General features: G+C 45.9%; 1 protein-coding gene and 1 pseudogene across 1 annotated transcript; one reads left to right on the forward strand and one right to left on the reverse strand.

The window, feature by feature from the left end:
• The first annotated feature begins 635 nt into the window (after positions 1-635).
• On the forward strand, positions 636-8,358 carry LOC127606237 (ankyrin repeat and MYND domain-containing protein 1-like; annotated as a pseudogene).
• Positions 8,359-8,913: 555 nt separating this feature from the next.
• Positions 8,914-16,878, reverse strand: zmat3 (zinc finger, matrin-type 3). The gene is made up of 6 exons (XM_052074265.1): positions 16,714-16,878; positions 12,331-13,064; positions 12,114-12,254; positions 10,821-10,987; positions 10,615-10,718; positions 8,914-9,964 (listed from the first exon to the last, which is right to left on the reverse strand). Exons 1-6 carry the CDS (start codon positions 16,832-16,834, stop codon positions 9,756-9,758), a joined length of 1,476 nt encoding a protein of 491 aa, XP_051930225.1. The 5' UTR covers positions 16,835-16,878; the 3' UTR covers positions 8,914-9,755.
• Positions 16,879-17,061: the final 183 nt, after the last annotated feature.

Consider the following 17,061-nt stretch of genomic DNA (forward strand, 5'->3'; position numbering starts at 1 on the left):
TAATGTGATTTATTGTTACCAAAAAAAAAATGGTTATTTGATTTTCGTATTAAAATAGACCCGCCAAAATACAAATACAGCTTGGTATTCATGTTGTCTGGAACGAGTCAGGAAAAGTCTCATAAAATTTTGATTTTCAATTTTAATTTCGAAAAGGAAAATGTAATAGAGCACTTCCCTCTTTGAATTTGGGAATCCCCTAAAATACTGTACAATCAAAATGAACGGTACAGTAATTAATAATATATATTTTTTTAATTCTGGCACAATATTGAATTGATCCAGATTTATCCGCTAAGGCATGTGTTGTAAATTTACAATGAAGAATAATGAAACATTGCCGATGAACGTTGAGGCGTGAATATACATTTGCTATTCGTGCTGGTGTCGTGAAAGCGCTATGCAAATAAAGTTGTATTGTAATTTTTCAAGAGGCTACGTAAATTGGTGGGGGCGCTGTGTGATGACGTAATGTGATGCGCGATCATTTTTAATCAGTGTCATGTGAACATTACATCATTCCTTCGCACATTATAAGAGGTTCTAATTACTGCCACCACACACGTCATTGTTCTCAAGTACAATATATTAGAAAGGACAATGTTGGGATTTAATTTTGCCCCGGTAAGTATGCGAACAAATCCCCATTGGCGCTTCATTTAAATGTCAAACCGGCAATGTGTCGGGGCAGCCGGGAGTTCGCCACAACCGCCGGCAGGGAGTCCGAGCAGAAGCATAAACGAGGAGAGACTACACGGATTTGGTGTTCAGGAGTTTCTCGACGGGTCAAAATATGAGGGAGAGTTTGTTGATGGCCTCAAACAAGGACAGGGAAGGTACACCTGGAGCAGTGGAGAGGTAAGGAGGAAATGAAATACTCCGGTTTGTCAAAGGCGCCCAAATTAAATTGGCTCTACAGTCACCTTGAAAGACCGCTATCACGCTTTCTTGCCCATTTGCCAAGTTGTTGATATCACATCTCCTCCACAAAATGTTTCGCCAATGTTGTGTGCAGTTCTACGAAGGCTCTTTCTACAAAGACTACAGGCACGGTGATGGAATGTACTCCTGGCCAAACGGCAACAAATTCGTCGGCAAATTCTACCTGAACTGGAGAGAAGGATACGGAAAACACATTTTCCCCGATGGAGCCATATTCATGGTAAGAATGACTTTTAAAAGTGATGGTAAAGGAATGCCAAACAAAATCCGGCGCTCCGTTTCAGGGTTTGTACCATGCTGACCAGAGGTTTGGTCCCGGTGTGATGAGCGAGCCAACCGGACGTCAAGATGTCGGCCTGTGGCACGGGAAGCATCTGATCCAACTGTGTAACTCTGTGCCAGGCAGCTTCAGCCTCAAAAACTTTACTGAATATGATTTCTTCTTGGAGCAAGATGGCACCTCCACTTCTCAAAGTCAGGTAAGTCATTACAGTCATCGCAATAATTAACCAAACCGCTTCTCCGCATTCTTTCAATGGTCATAAAATAGACCATAATTTTACGAGAGTTACACAATGAAATCATGAGTTGAATACTTTGAAGTGTACATGTCTGTCACGTCCCGGGGTTGCCAGCAGGGGGCGGGCTTTCTTCCCGCCTTTTACACACCTGTCACCCATTAAGGAGTAATTGCTCAGCCTTTATCTGGAGGCTCTGGCAGTCTACTCACTGCCGGAGAATCTCCACGCCGTGCCAAAATTTCTCTCGCCCAATTCCTACTTGCATTTATTCATTGCCTCTTAGCCTTGTTGCTGTATTTACGCGTCGTTGTTCCTCTTGCGAGTGAAATTTATATTCATTGTCTAATCTAACCCTCCTTGCTACCCTTTTCCACAAGCGTTTTCAGTTGTCCTTTTATTTTATCCCTGGTCCCTATTTTGACCAGCGCTTTTTGTTATTATTCTCCCTGTCGGGTTATTTTGTGTTCGTTATTAAAGACTCTTTTTGTTATCTGACAAAATCTTTTTGTGTCTGCTATTTCGGGGATCCACTTCCTTATTTTGTTGTGCACGGAGCGATCATTCTATCGCTTCGGGCACAACGTAACAATGTCCATTCTTTGCTCCTTAGGAGACTCCTCAAACGGTTCCCTCGGAAGGACTTGCCAGGACAGTTTCAGTGGTGAAGTATTTTGATGACTAACTATTAATATAAATATGTCCGTTCATAACAATTGATTGAGATTCTGGCTTTTGTAAATCGACGTTCTTGTTTTAGATAGACGCAGATGACGAGTTGCTGCTCTATGATGACAACACCATCCTCCCCGCCGGCATTGAGAATTATTCCACCGATGGCGACCACCTGCCGTTGCCCCCGCACGTCAGAAGAGACTTTGATCAACGTTTCTTCGGCCAGCTGTGGGAAGCCGATTCTTCCCCGTATGAGGGCTACAAACGAGACCCACTCGCCACTCTGCCCTTACCGGGCAAAATGTTGGCTCATATTCACAAGCACAGGTTGGGTCCAACTTCAAAGGTGCAAAAATTCACGAAAGGTCCAGCACAAAAGCAGTCATTTTTTTTCTTTTTGTGTTTCTCTCAGGCGCCAGGGCGAAACATTGGATTGGGATATTGCAAAGGTTCTTTCATATCAAAGGGATGGTTTTGGTCCAAAAGGACCTTTGGAAATCGCCTCGGAGCTTCTGATCCACCAGGCTTCCATCGGAGAACGAGAAGCCGTTTTGCAGATTCTCTTGGCTGGCGTCGTTCACCCCGACGTCGCCGATTCGCGGGGACACACCGCCTTGATTGCTGCCACGGTAAAATGGGTTCTCATCTCATCTCTCACGCTATCCTTGCGCTGGGTTTGTTGGGTTCATTTGGTTTCTGCTTTGCTGCTCGCCGCTTTATTTTGTTGTGATTCTCAGATCAACTGCCATAATGATGTCATTCACCTGTTGTTGGATATGGGGGCTGCTATTGACAAGCGCAATTTCGAGGGCATGTCGTCGTTGTCGGTGTGTCATGTCCTCTACTATCCCGTGCAGTGTCTGTACACGTATTGTGCCCCTACGGCCCCGACGCAGGTAAGATTGGACTCTAGGAAGTGGATTTCGCCGCTGTCGGGCAGAAACCTCCGCGTTCCAAATTTTTTTTTTTCACAAATTAAAAAAAATAGCATGTTCTCCCCGGGCCTGCGTGGGTTTTCTCCGGGTGCTCCGGTTTCCTCCCACATTGCAAAAACATGCGTGGCAGGCTGATTGAACACTCTAAAATTGTCCCTAGGTGTGAGTGTGTGCGTGGATGGTTGTTCGTCTATGTGTGCTCTGCGATTGGCTGGCAACCGATTCAGGGTGTCCCCCGCCTACTGCCCGGAGACGGCTGGGATGGGCTCCAGCACCCCCCGCGACCCTAGTGAGGATCAAGCGGTACGGAAGATGAATGAATGAATAAAAAAAATAGTCCGTCCCCAAATTGAAAAGATCCTATCATTGAGTGCCATAAGGTAAAAATGATGGGGACTTAATAAAGAGCTTTGTGCAGCTCCTTGACCTACTCTTGCAGAACTTTTTTTTAGGGAAGGAACACATTTTGACCAATGTTGGCCCCCCCCCCCCAGAAAAAAACAAAACAAAACACCAGCAACACATAATCATCATTTTTACAAACTGAAAACAAATTAAATATATGAGATGGTACGTCTTGCTTAACAAAAATTAGAATGTGATCATGTCTATCAATTGTGTCTGGCTATGTGTGTGTGTGTGTGTGCGGCTCCCAGCACGATAACGTTTAAAACAAAAGAATAATCGTGAGCGGGCTGCCAAAAAACGTTCACATGCACGAAGTTGCAGCCCAAAGACGACAGATGGTCCACATTCTTTTTCATCAGAAGACTTTTATAGCCTTCCTCACGTGAATAATAAGAGACTAATTAGCGAGGTGCTTAATTAGCGAGGTGCTAAGTTCCCAAACTAAAAAAAAAAAAAGCTGTCATCAAAACAAACTGCTTTTTGGGAGCTTTCTAAAGCTGCATTGATATTTTCTATACGTGCCACCATAACGCGGCGTCATAACTTTCCCACAGGATATCGTAAAGGAGCAACCCACTGTGGAGAGGTTGACCCCCGCGGAGCATCGCGACAGCGCGAACCGGAGCAACTTGCCGCAGCTTTCAGACGCTTCGGTTCAGGTGACGATTGTGCTCTCATTCTACGACCGCAATTCAAACGGCAGCGTGGCGCCACACATTTCTGGAAATTCCGCCGCCGCCTTCCCCTTTTTTTTTTTGAAAGAGTCCGATTTCAGCTCTTGAAACTCTCTCTTCTATGTTCGCAGACGGACAGCGAACTGATCCCGGGGGCGCAATCCTTTTCTTCTTCCTGCTCCATGTACAGCTACAAAATGGAAGTGTCGGAGGAGCTCCTGCAAGGCGCGGCCGAAGCCCTGAGTCGCACCGGCTTTCCTCAGCATTCCGACACTCAGGAGACGGTTCGCAAAATGGCGGCAAAAAAATACACGTGAGCCCCCCACCGCCACCCCCCACCATGATTCTGCACCAAAGTCAATCCCCAATGTTTTTTGCTGGTGTGACCAGGCACCGTTTTCGTTTATCCACACTCAATCTGCTGTTGGATCGCGGCGCGGACCCCAATAAATGCAAAGTCCCCCTGCCTGTCCTCTTTGTGGCCATTATGGCAGGAGACACTGAAACTGTCAGGAGACTTTTACTGAGCGGAGCTCAGACCGGGATTTCTCTCTCGCTCGAGGTATATATAGCATTGCCCGGGGATCGTCTTGACTTTGAATGTTTTTTTGCATCATTTCATGTCGAAGGTTCATTGAGGGAAAAACTCCAAAAACGGTCCTCCCGTCACTGTAACGCACGCAATCTTGTGGTTGTAGAGGAAAGGCCTTTATCCGCTGCACGTGGCCGCGGCCTTGCCCGGTCCGGAAAGTCCCAAAATCATCGAACTGCTGCTGCATGCTTTATCGGACCCCGACGCGCGGGCGTCCGACCAGAATGAGATCTATGAACTAGATAAGGCTTGTAGTATGCTACCGCTCTGCCCCCGTATTTCGTTTGCCCGTGATCGTGAACCGCTTCTGTTTTTTGCAGGTTTCCATAACGATAAGAAAATCGCGCAAGAGCCATCTGACGCCGACTCCCGAAGAAGGAGGCCGAACGGCTCTGCACATGATCTGCCAGAGAGAAACTGACCACTCGGTGAGGCACCCGCAGATTTGGAATGCAAATATCGTAATATACGGAAGGGAGGGTGGAGGGGGGGGGTTATAATCAACCAACGGACGATCAACTTGTGTGCTTGTTTTGATCCAGAATGCCAGCAAGGCGGTGGCGCTGTTGCTCTCCCACAGAGCCAGAACGGATCTCCTCTGGAGTGGACACTCGCCTCTCTCCTTGGCCATATCAAGCGGCAATGACCTGGTAACTGCCTTGACACGCGCCCTCTAATAGGTGCTCGCAAATTAAACCTTTTTTTTTTTCAGGATTTAACCCTTGTTGTGTACCGCTTGCAATAAATATAAAATGATTTCGTTGAATCAAAGGCAAAGGCATTCAGAAAAACACGAGAGAGGGTTCTAAAATGGCCTAAATTTCATGACGTCACCGGCTGATAATTCTCAGCCATTGCAGCAATAATAAAAAAACGTTTTGATACCTTAATCTTCACAATTTACATATTTTGCACCATAGAGACCCATTATAATTCATATTTTTGAATGCATCGTAAGCCTAATGTGTATACATGCATTTCACGCGATTTTAAGGTCAATCGCTTGGACAGACGCAAGCATGCCACATTGTTGAGTTGAGATTATTCCAATTTTGCAACTTTAGGTGGCGTCAGAGGATCGCAAACGAGTTTGCCTTTTTGCAGGAGGCTTCAAACCAATGCATTTTACATGAACACGTTCGGTCAGGATTGTTAGTAGGGAGACACAATTTTTTCTTCCCCTTTTGCAAAAAATAAAGAATAAAAAATCCCAAAGAACTAATAAAACTATATGTATGGATAGCACAGATGCCTCTGAACATTTTGAGTGTTTGAAAAAAAAAGTTTTTATAACACAAAATACATCATTACAAAAATTGTAAAATGCGTAACTTAAGGCCTTTTTAATTTGAAGCACACACGGGTTAAAAAAAAGGGGGCTTTTATTTGGGGAGGAGATGATTTAGTTATATTATTATTTACAACCGCCCCCCCCCTTCAACAAACACTGATAAACAGTCCAAATACCTTTTCCATGAAAAACGTGGTGGGGGTGGGAGGGGACATTGTCCTGCAAAAATCCCATATATGAATAAACAAAGGGGCTGTGGAAATAATATAATTCATGCAGGAATAAATGAAATGATTGATTCATCTGAACCTCACCCCCCCATGCAGGCGGTGGATGTGCTGTTAAAAGGCGGCGCAGATCCCAACATTCCGCTGGGTCTCGGAGTGGGCAATGCCCTTTGTGCCCTCAGTAACTTCAGCTACGACCTGGATAGCAAAAGAGTCAAACTGGTACGGCGTTTATTGACCTGCGCACTCATTTCAAAAAAAAAAAAGGCATTTAAGATACAGCCGGTGTACCAAAAAAAAAATGAGCGGACGTCTTTGTTTTGCTTGAAAATGTACATGACTTCTTCTTTTTTTTTTTTTTTTTATGTGTGATGCAGCTGGACATGTTGATCAAGGCCGGCGCCGACATGTTGATGCCGGTTCACATTGGTGACCTGAAAGGGACCGCGGTTGATTACGCGCACTTCTCCTTCAACCTTGTAAGACGGCATTCAAAACGCTTAACGGGAAAAACGTGACGATCCTGCTAATTAGGAGTGCTCTGTCGGGTCAATATTTGTGCAAACCTTGGACACACTTCCTCATCAAAAGCACTTTTTTCGAAGTCTGCCTTGAAAATTTATTTTCAATCATGCCTAACAGTCGCGGCCTTGTAATGTACTCGAATTGAATTGCTCGCAATCGATTAGCGGACGAAAAAAAAAAGGCTGACGTCACCTGAAGCCTTCGCTCTGGCTTTGTTTATTCAATCTGAGTGATTCACATCGGTTAAAAAAAAAAAAGGAGATACATATTTCAATTGTGTCTCTTTTGAATTTGTATTCAGTAATCCTGAGTCTGAATGCCGTGCGGAATTTATGTTGAAATGGCCAAAACAAATCTGACAAAAGACTGTTGGAAATATTCATTCATTCATCTTCCGTACCGCTTGATCCTCACTAGGGTCGCGGGGGGTGCTGGAGCCCATCCCAGCCGTCTCTGGGCAGTAGGCGGGGGACACCCTGAATCGGTTGCCAGCCAATCGCAGGGCACACAGAGACGAACAACCATTCGCACTCACACTCACACCTAGGGACAATTTAGAGTGTTCAATCAGCCACGCATGTTTTTGGAATGTGGGAGGAAACCGGAGCACCCGGAGAAAACCCACGCAGGCCCGGGGAGAACATGCAAACTCCACACAGGGAGGCCGGAGCTGGAATCGAACCCGGTACCTCTGCACTGTGAAGCCCACGTGCTAACCACTGGACTACCGGGCCGCCTGTTGGAAATATATTCTGACCAATTCGTGTCATTTCAAAATGGCCGACGGTGCTTTTGACCACGTTTTTGGGCCCCCCGTAGAGATCATAATTTGGAGGTTTACATTTTGCTGTAATATTTTACAACTCGCGTGTACTACTGCCACGTAGGACTCGCGTATCGCCAACACCCCCTTCAACACGCTCAACATAGAGGAGAGAGAAACGTTCAAATCGCGGCGCCACCTCCTGGGCCTCATGGGAGATCTGCTTCGCTCCAAGGCTGTCGAGAGACAGAAAGAGTGGGAAGAGCAGCTTTTGCGGAATCGTAAGTGTTTTAAGATTTTCTTGCGTAATGTTGAGTCTCCGTTTAAAAACGCCGCGATTCAAGAGCCCACGTGCCCCCCCCCCTCCTTAGGTGAAGACGGGAGTTCTTCTGGCCCAAACCCCCCCGTAGAAAGGTAGCGCACACAGCCGCTTTTTATGAACTCTCCCCTTCATCGAAGCTATCATGAGACACGTCTCTCTAACTTTAAATCTTTTTTTTTTTTTCCAGGAAACAACTTCGGTTCTGCTACCATTGCGGCCTGTCCGCCGCCGTGACGCTGTCCGAGTGTACTCGCTGCCACAAGGTTCTTTACTGCTCAACGCATTGTAAACTCAAAGCCTGGAACAAGGGACACAAGCAAGAGTGCGTCCGGGATTGTCATCGACATCATGCTCGTTAAAATGGAGGAGACCGTCAGCTCCAGCCGATGTGCAGGTACTATCCATGACTCGCTCGTCAAATATGATCGTCCTACAACGTTCAGAACTTTTTTTTTTTTTTTTTTTTGCCAAACTACCTCAAAAACGAAGGTCTAAGTGATGAACTCGGCTTCCAGACTGAAACTGAATTTGGATTTGGTGAATTGGTGTGCAGTATTTTCACTGCAAATTATACAAGAAAGATTTTTTTAATCACATATCGACGGCACCGATTCGATATAATGTTCAGAATATCATACTGCTTTAACTTTGTTGCCAAAATATCAAATATATGACGACTCATTTCCTTTTTGAACAATTTCAGTATTTTGCCACTTTCTTCTGATGTAAAAAAAAAACAAACAAAAAAACGCTCCACACTGAAAAAAATTGTGAATTTACATAGACCATACATCAACTTAAAAAAAATATATATATGGATCCAAATAATTATATTTGATGCATGCAATCACCTGATCAAATAAAATGGAGTAAATTCAACAGAGCAATTTTTTCAGCGTCACGAAAAATGAGTCTGCCGGGCTTTGAACGTTGGTTGACTGTACCGATGAGTCGACAAAAGATTATAAATATTTACAGTTGTACGAGTTGACATTACCATGATCCCAATATTACACATATGTACACCGTATATTTGAAAAAAAAAACAACAAAAAAGGTTTTGTCGAATTTACTCCATTTTATTGCCTCAAGCGGTTGCCTGAACTAAAATCATTCAACCCTCACCATTTTTTTTTTTAAGCAGACGATACATTTACTTAAAAAAAACACTTCTGGATCCAGATCATCGTATTTTACGTAACCACCTGATGAAATAAAAATGGAGTAAATTGACCACACCGCCTTTTCAGTGTACCTACTTCCTTTTATATACACACAACAGACCTAACGCAATTTAATCAGCGATTTGAACATGATTTCATATAGAAAGCATTGCGCAAGAATACAGAAAACTCATCGCTAATCTTAAATACATTACCAGGGCGCTTGTTCAAAGCTTCTGTGTCATATTTCCTTTTACCTTACGGCTGAAGGCACAAACAAGGCCAGCTCGGGTGAAGCCTGAATCAAAGGACCGCTCAAGGTCAGCAAAGGTCAACAAATTCACACATCACACGTCAAGTGCCGCCTTCCCGCCACGCGATCTCGGTTGTGCTTTGGATTTGATCCCGTTCCGAGGCTACATCAGACGATATATTTTTTTTTTTTCTTGGTTAATCTAACCAATCGCGTTAACATCCGGTGCGCTGAAGCTACGTGACGTCTTTCGATTCTTCCGCATCCTGAGTTAGACAAAAACCAAGGTCAATTGCAAATTTTTTTTGGTCTTATGGGGATTTTAAAAGTGTCCATTTTGACACAAATCCCTCAGTAAAATGCCCACAACAAATATTTTCTGTCTACCACTTTGGTGTCACACTGTTGCTGTGTTTTTCCTCGTTGTCTCCCCCCCCCCCCAACCCCCTCCCTCCCCCGCCGTCCTCTTAGCTGTAGCCCAAGTTCTCCATCTCGTTGCGGTACCTCCACTCGGACACTTTAGCTTTGTGTTGCTTGCTTTCCAAATGCTGTCGGAAGTCCGTTTCTTGTTCGGCGCCGCAGTTGCACATGGAGCAGTAGAACTGTCCGCTGGGGGTCACGCACATGGCTAAGTCTCGGGGGATCCGCTGCCTCGGTCTGGGGTTGTAGTACGGCCCTGGAGACAAAGCGAAGAAATCAGTCGCCGGCTTTGAAGGAGGCTTTGCTCCTTTCAAATCCTTCCGCTGGTGTTCAGTAGGGTTTAGATCTGGGCTCTTTGTAATAGTTTCAGTGCTTTGCTCTTGGTCATTCTTCAATGTTTTTTCCTTGTGTGCTTTGGGTCATTCTGCTATTGACCCGTGACCTTTGACCTGGACAAAGCTTTCTGACAAGCTTACCATCAGAGTCTTGGAAGTTTTGATTGACCCCGCACAGATTCAAGACGCCTTGTTCCAGATTGGGGGAGCGGGGGGGGGGGGGGGGGGTGGGGGGGGGGGGAGGAGACAGTGTTCTATTTTTAGAAGGCTTCATCCGTGAACAGAGAGCTGCTGTGCTTTGCCAAAAAGTTTTGTCTGGTCTGCCCATTCTCCCAGAAGCTTTGTTGTGGCTTGTCAACGTGTAGTTGAGCTTTTTTTTTTTTTTCTTTTCACAATTTATTTTCAACGGTATTGTCCTCCCATGAAGTATTCATATTCGACATCCAGATCTGACAAAGATTGACCTTGGCGTCCGCCTTTAAAATTCTTTGGAGTTAATTTTCATTCTTTTTGTCAATCAATGTTGCGTGCTTGTGTTAAACCCATACAAGAGGAACAGATGAGCTTTTACCTTGCATGGAGGTAGGAAGCTGTGGGCTACGGCGATTTTTCACCAGTCTGTACTCGTTGCCATCCTTCCAGGTCCTTTTTGGGCTTACTTCGCGACTACAGTCCCTGAAATGGAAGATCCTGCATAACAATCACTTGAACATGGGAAAAAAAAAAACGCTATGTGGTGTGACATGGCCAAAAAATGCTTAACTTGGTGATGCTTACACGTTACCGGTGTTCTGCTGGGCCTCGGCCAGGCGGAGTTTCTTTGCGTGGTTCTTGCCCTGGTAGTGCGCCTGTGCAACTAAGAGGGAGCTGAAGGAGGCGTCGCACAGCTTACAATAGTCATTCTCTGTGGCCAAAATGACCCGGGTGGGCCCCTTGTAGAACGCCTGCAGGCACAGGACAAAACAGTGCGGTGTTGTATTGTCAGAGGGGTTAAATAGAAAATAGAAAATAACAATCATAATAATAATAATAATTTTTAGCCATTTGTGTTCATATTGTATTTAATTGAAAGATGTTTGTTGTTTTTTTTTCTTCTCCTTTCTACATACATTCTTGCTGCTGGAGGCTGTAAATTTCCTCATGTGGGACGAATAAAGGATATCTTATCTTAAATGCAAACGGCTAAACAAGCACAAGCAAGATATTTGTAGGGGTGGGGGGGAATTTATAATAATAATAATAATAATACATTTTATTTATAAGTGCCTTTCAAGACACCCAAGGACACTTTACAATAATTTGCGCAATTGATTACACCATCACAAGCTAATAAATGTCTATGAGGCTTGCAGCTATGTATTTGGCTAACATTTTTTAAAATGTATGTTTTTTGCTTGGTTAAAGATCAATTATAGAGAAAATACAACTTTTCACTTCATGAACCAGCTCTTGGTTTTAATAACGAGCTTCGTTTATTTATTTAAAGTGAAACTAGCTTGAGCGGCTTGCTGCTATCCACCGGTTGCTAACGCTGGGAGCGGGCATCGCATTCTAGAACGTCAGCGTGTTTATTTTTTTGAGCGTCATTAATTAGCACTTGAACAAGGTTTCAAGATGACGTTGTGATGGCAACTTCAACCTAAACTAGGCTCCAACTTCCAGTAAGGAGCACAAGCCAAGTCAATCGCAAACGCCGCCAGGTCAGGAACAACTTCAAAATAAAAGCATGCCACGGCACTTATGTCTGTGGATGCCTGTATTTGAGAATATTATATTTTGAAGTTGGCCTTCTCAACACGTTGGCGCCGCGTTAGCTTCATGTATAGCATTGCTACGGCTAGCTGGACTGTCCCCCCCGCCCCCCTCCCGCCCGACCCTCAAGCAGTTTTGTTGTTGCCGTGAGCCAATACCCAAAGAAAGCACACAGACTGCCCAACAGCGTTCTTACTTACCCCCGCTCGAGAGAAATGTGACTTCTGTTGGCAGATTGTCTACATCAGCGGCGGGGGCGTCATCTCTCGTCAACCCTCCTCCATTAAAAATGGCTCACTCAGTAGCTTGGTGCCTTACCTGCCTCGTAGCATCAGTGTCACTGGATCCTGAGATGAGGTTTGTCTGTCCGGCTGCCTCCAGGACTTCGGGGATCCTGATGGCTGGTGGCTGCTGACTGCCAGCTCGAAAATTCCGCAACTTTTTACCGTGGTTCTTCCCCTGGAGAGACAAGAGTATGTCGTCGGTGGAGCATCCACGCACGGTGTATGTAATGTGTGCGCTTGCGCCTGCTCACCTGGTAGTGAGCCTGTGCTTGCTGAGCCGAGTTGACGGTAACGTTGCAGAGTTTACAGTACAAAGGTTTGCAAAGTTCTTCCAGAGCGGGTGCGTCCTCCTGCTCTTCCCTACCCAGAGGAGAGCCCTCTTCCTTGGGCTGTTCGCCGACTGGGGCTGCCTGACCCGGAAGAGGACCCGGTAGAAGAGCGGACACTGGGGATGAGATGAGGGGAGGTCCGGGTCTTAGGGGCAGTTGTGAGACTTCTGGGCTCGGGATTAGCGGGGAGGACAAGGGGCTGGGTGGCAGGGGGAATCCGTTGACTCCGGTAGGCACGGGGGGAACCAACGCATGTGCGTGGTTCAAAGGGGGAGGCCCCAGCGGTTGTGTGAGCTCTAAAGATGGAGGCACCATTGCTTGTGAGGGGTCCAGAGATGGCGGTCCCAAGGTGTGCGTCAAAGGAGGCGGCCCGAGAGGCCGAGCCGGAACCAATGGCGGCGGACCTAAACTATGGACGGGGGCAATGGGAGGAGGTCTCATTGTGTGAGCAGCAGCCATGGGAGGTGGCACTAGAGTCTGGGCGCCAACCACGGTTGGCCGTCCGATCGCCGCGGTAGGGATGACCGGCGGCGGGCCGAGAGGCTGCGTAGGCACCATCGGTGGAGGTCCCAGCTGGCGCAGGGAGTCCATGTGTTGAAAAGGCCGCTGGGCGTGGCCGAAGATGCTGAGAGCGGGCTTCAGCATGCTCTCCGGACCTGAGGAGAGGAACATGCACTCTGTCAATTTTTTTGGATGCCGAGGAAATGGCTTCTGTCCAGATTGACACCGTTGACTGCCGTTCCCAGGAATTTTTCCCGCAGCGCTGAACTCGACAATCAAACGTGCTTTGCCGCTTGGCAGGAGTAATCGATTGTGCATACCCGGTAGGAGCGCAGTGGTGCGACCGACCAGCCAAAAACATGAAGAGATTGAGACAAAATGGACTCCACTTCTTCGAGCCTCTTGTTTTCAAATCACCGTTGCTTTATGATGTCATCTTATTCGCACGGCGATTAATGATGAGGGCGGCCCGGTAGTCCAGTGGTTAGCACGTGGGCTTCACAGTGCAGAGGTACCGGGTTCGATTCCAGCTCCGGCCTCCCTGTGTGGAGTTTGCATGTTCTCCCCGGGCTTGCGTGGGTTTTCTCCGGGTGCTCCGGTTTCCTCCCACATTCCAAAAACATGCGTGGCAGGCTGATTGAACACTCTAAATTGTCCCTAGGTGTGAGTGTGAGTGCGAATGGTTGTTCGTTTCTGTGTGCCCTGCGATTGGCTGGCAACCGATTCAGGGTGTCCCCCGCCTACTGCCCGAAGACGGCTGGGATAGGCTCCAGCACCCCCCGCGACCCTAGTGAGGATCAAGCGGTACGGAAGATGAATGAATGAATGAATGAATGAAGATTAATGATGATAGCTTAGCGTTACGTTGGAAGTAATTACGCGCGGAAAATCAAGCCGCATTGTCTGGGAACATTATCAAAAGTCACTTGACACGAGCGCGCATATTGCAAATACGCGTAGCCGTGCCATGCCGACAACATTTGCTCCAAGCCCCGCCCCTCTTTTCATTGCTCTCATGCTTCCTTTGTTTGTCCAACATGGAAGAAATATCATTAAGAAATCAGCTGTTTAGGTGACGGGTTGTGTGCGCGTGGACGTACATTGCACAGTCAGTCATCATCCGACAGCTGCGTCATAGCTTTAATCTGGAAGAATCTTTTTGCTTGCCCGATGGCAGCATTTCATGGACCCAAAATAACACGCTGGGCTGTTTGTGTTTCCAATCGGGCAGTGAGGGGCTCCAGGCAGTCACCTGGCACGCTTGACCTCAGGAGAAAGCTATGTTGAACATGATCGCAGTCCTGTCGATTGTAAGATGAGACTTTTTTTCCACGACTGAAATGTTATCAGATGCGTGGTTTGAATACGTTGATTCTCATCCGCGCACTGATTTTGACACATCCTAATTTGTCACTTTCTACAAAAAAATTGTAAAAATTTGTAGCCGGACACACGGGGGGGTGGGGGGTTGGGGGTGGGGGGTTATTGGCTTAACATCTGAAGAGATATAATTTCATCCGTCTTTAAATACGAGCAATGATTGACATGCCGCCGCTTGGAAATGTTGAAGTGAAACAGACCCGGTTGTAAAGATTTGCGCGATACACTGAAAACGTTGATTTAACCATTGAGTGTACACTTCACGTTTGCGTTTAAAAAAAATGGCAATCAATTTCAATGCAGAAGATTGAAATGTTTGGATGACGCTCTTTTGGCACAGTCTCACAAGCGTACACAATAAATTCAGCCAATCGTAAACCAAGTCGGCACAGTGAATATTGATGGCAGTTCTGAACCCTTGTATAGAGAATAACGATTTACACCGCGACTACAAACCGAAGCCGTGGATATAGTAATAGTAACCATATCTTCCCTCCTTCCCTGACGACATGACAGTTCGTCTCTCCTCTGTGGATGTGTCGGTTGATAGTTTTAACAGTTTCTGTGCTGGTTGCAGAACTTGACTCCCTTTGCTATAAAAAAACCCAAAGAATGATTGACGCCTTGGCTAGCTGGCAACAAAAAGATTTTAAAGTAACAGGGCAGAACTGCCAAAATAAAATCAGAAAGAGTTCTTTAAGTTTTACTGTCAAATCCAAAAGCAAATGAAGAATGAAGCCGGGAAGCCCTGAAGAATCCTCCTGTTGTGGGATCCACCAGGGGTCTACTTTAAGCACCCTTTGTTTTTTTGTGTTTTGTTTTTTTTTGGCTTCTCTTACGACTGATTTGGCAGAAATATAGTATTGAGTGTCACTGCAACGGAGACAACATCCAACGGGGTAACCAAAGCCCTCCAGTCATCCGTTGTGCCAGTCACCCAGATGACCAAAACGAATCCCTTCCTTTGTCAATCAGACGTAGAAAAAGTCACCCCTGCCTCTCCATTAGTGTCAATCACTGTAAGATGGCACATGCATAAGAAAGTGGTGCTTACAATTCATGTCGTTGTTTTTAAGATTTTTGCTGTCGTATTGTTTCAGTATCGGTGTTGAGGTACTATACAGTATGCAGGTGTAGTATCAAAGTCCAATTGATGGTACGGTGACAACACTAAATCACCTTAAGGCAGGTTGTAGAACTCATATGTGTAGGATTTAAGCAGCTGGAACTGACAACAATCAGCATTGACAAAGTTAACGTAGCTTAATCAAACTAGCATGCGTATTTATGCAAGTTGCGTTTTGTTTGTGGCTGATTCTAGACAGCAATCGTGACGGCATCCCAAAAATAGAATGCAAAGTCAGCTTTACTTGACTCACTGATCCCGAGTCTGCTCAGACTTTTGTGCGTTCCTTTGACCACTTTTTAGAGAGTAAAATTAGCGTTGTCATTCGGTAACTGAGCCTTTTGTCAAACTCGCTTCTATGCAATGTTTTTCATAGGAAAACTTTGATACGGTGGTGACTGTAAAGTCTTTTTTTTTTCTACACTCAAAGCCTCTTGCCTCTCCGGTTTTTTTTCAAGTAAAATCAAGACACACTAACCTCTTCCTTTCTTGGAGCATGAAAATCTCATGTGATCCACTGAGAATCTTTGAAATAGGCCAAGTGTCTTTTTCTCAAAGGTTTTTTTTTTCCCAACCATTTTATCACATCAATTATGGAGCAATGAGAAGCACATGCCTCCTGCACTTCTTCCATCTGCTTCAGTGGGCAACAAGAAAAGCACAAACTGCATCCAGGACCATATGCAGCGAATCCATGTTCACAACATTGACTGTACTGCACTGTGCTATACAATCAAAGCGACTATTTTGACAGTGCAAAGCCAACGATCGTTTGTTAATTTGTCCACCCCAAAAATTCAGAGTGTTTATCCAGATAACATTTACTTCTGAAGTATTGCCCAGCACTGTAGTCAGTGGCAGTCCTTCATCCACACGCTATTAATATTTTGCTGCAGCATAATGCTGAGAAAGGGCAACATTAGCAGTGACTGCGGGGGTGTAATACGCGGACACCTTGATGTATTGTGCAGTACATGTCACCATGTGAGCACAAGAAACACAGCTGCGTGGACTCGGCTTAGGTACTTGATCTGCCAACAACCCTCAAGAGGGACACAAGTCAAAAACTGCGTTAGCGTTTCAATTACAGAGATTGAAAGTCTTGTGGTTTATCCAAAAAGAAAATCAGTGCTTGATGCACTCTTTGATATTGAGCACCAAGCGGGAAAACGTCCATCTTTCTCTCGGAACAATCTGCTAATGCCTCGTTGAATTCTCGCTGCACCGTGACGCATGAGAAACGACGATGACATGCAGGAGTGAGCTGGTCCTGCATGGCAAAGCCTCGATCTCCTTACCTGGCAAACGGGACAGATAATGGCCGCTGCCCCTGTAGCCGACAGCGGACGAGGTGTAAGTCCTGCAGTATTGTGCGCTCGGATAATACGCCGCATCACCGTTCCTCAGCTGCAGCGCCATCACGGCAGACGCATCCCTTGGCCAACTTGTCTCCCAAAAGCGGCCGGCTGGCCTGGCCAGTGTGACAGGAACTGCGGTGTTCACAGCAGGGGCCGGGGGGACAACCACGGCTAACACTTCAACAAAAGGGAAAGGAACGCTCTTAATAAGCGAAAAAGTGCCCGGCCCTTCCAAATAATGTTTTTCATTTCCTTTAACGAACGCACTGGGTTACGAAATAGACCCAT

The sequence above is a fragment of the Hippocampus zosterae genome, chromosome 8, assembly GCF_025434085.1.
Source record: "Hippocampus zosterae strain Florida chromosome 8, ASM2543408v3, whole genome shotgun sequence".
In the NCBI taxonomy this organism is placed as follows: Eukaryota; Metazoa; Chordata; class Actinopteri; order Syngnathiformes; family Syngnathidae; genus Hippocampus; species Hippocampus zosterae.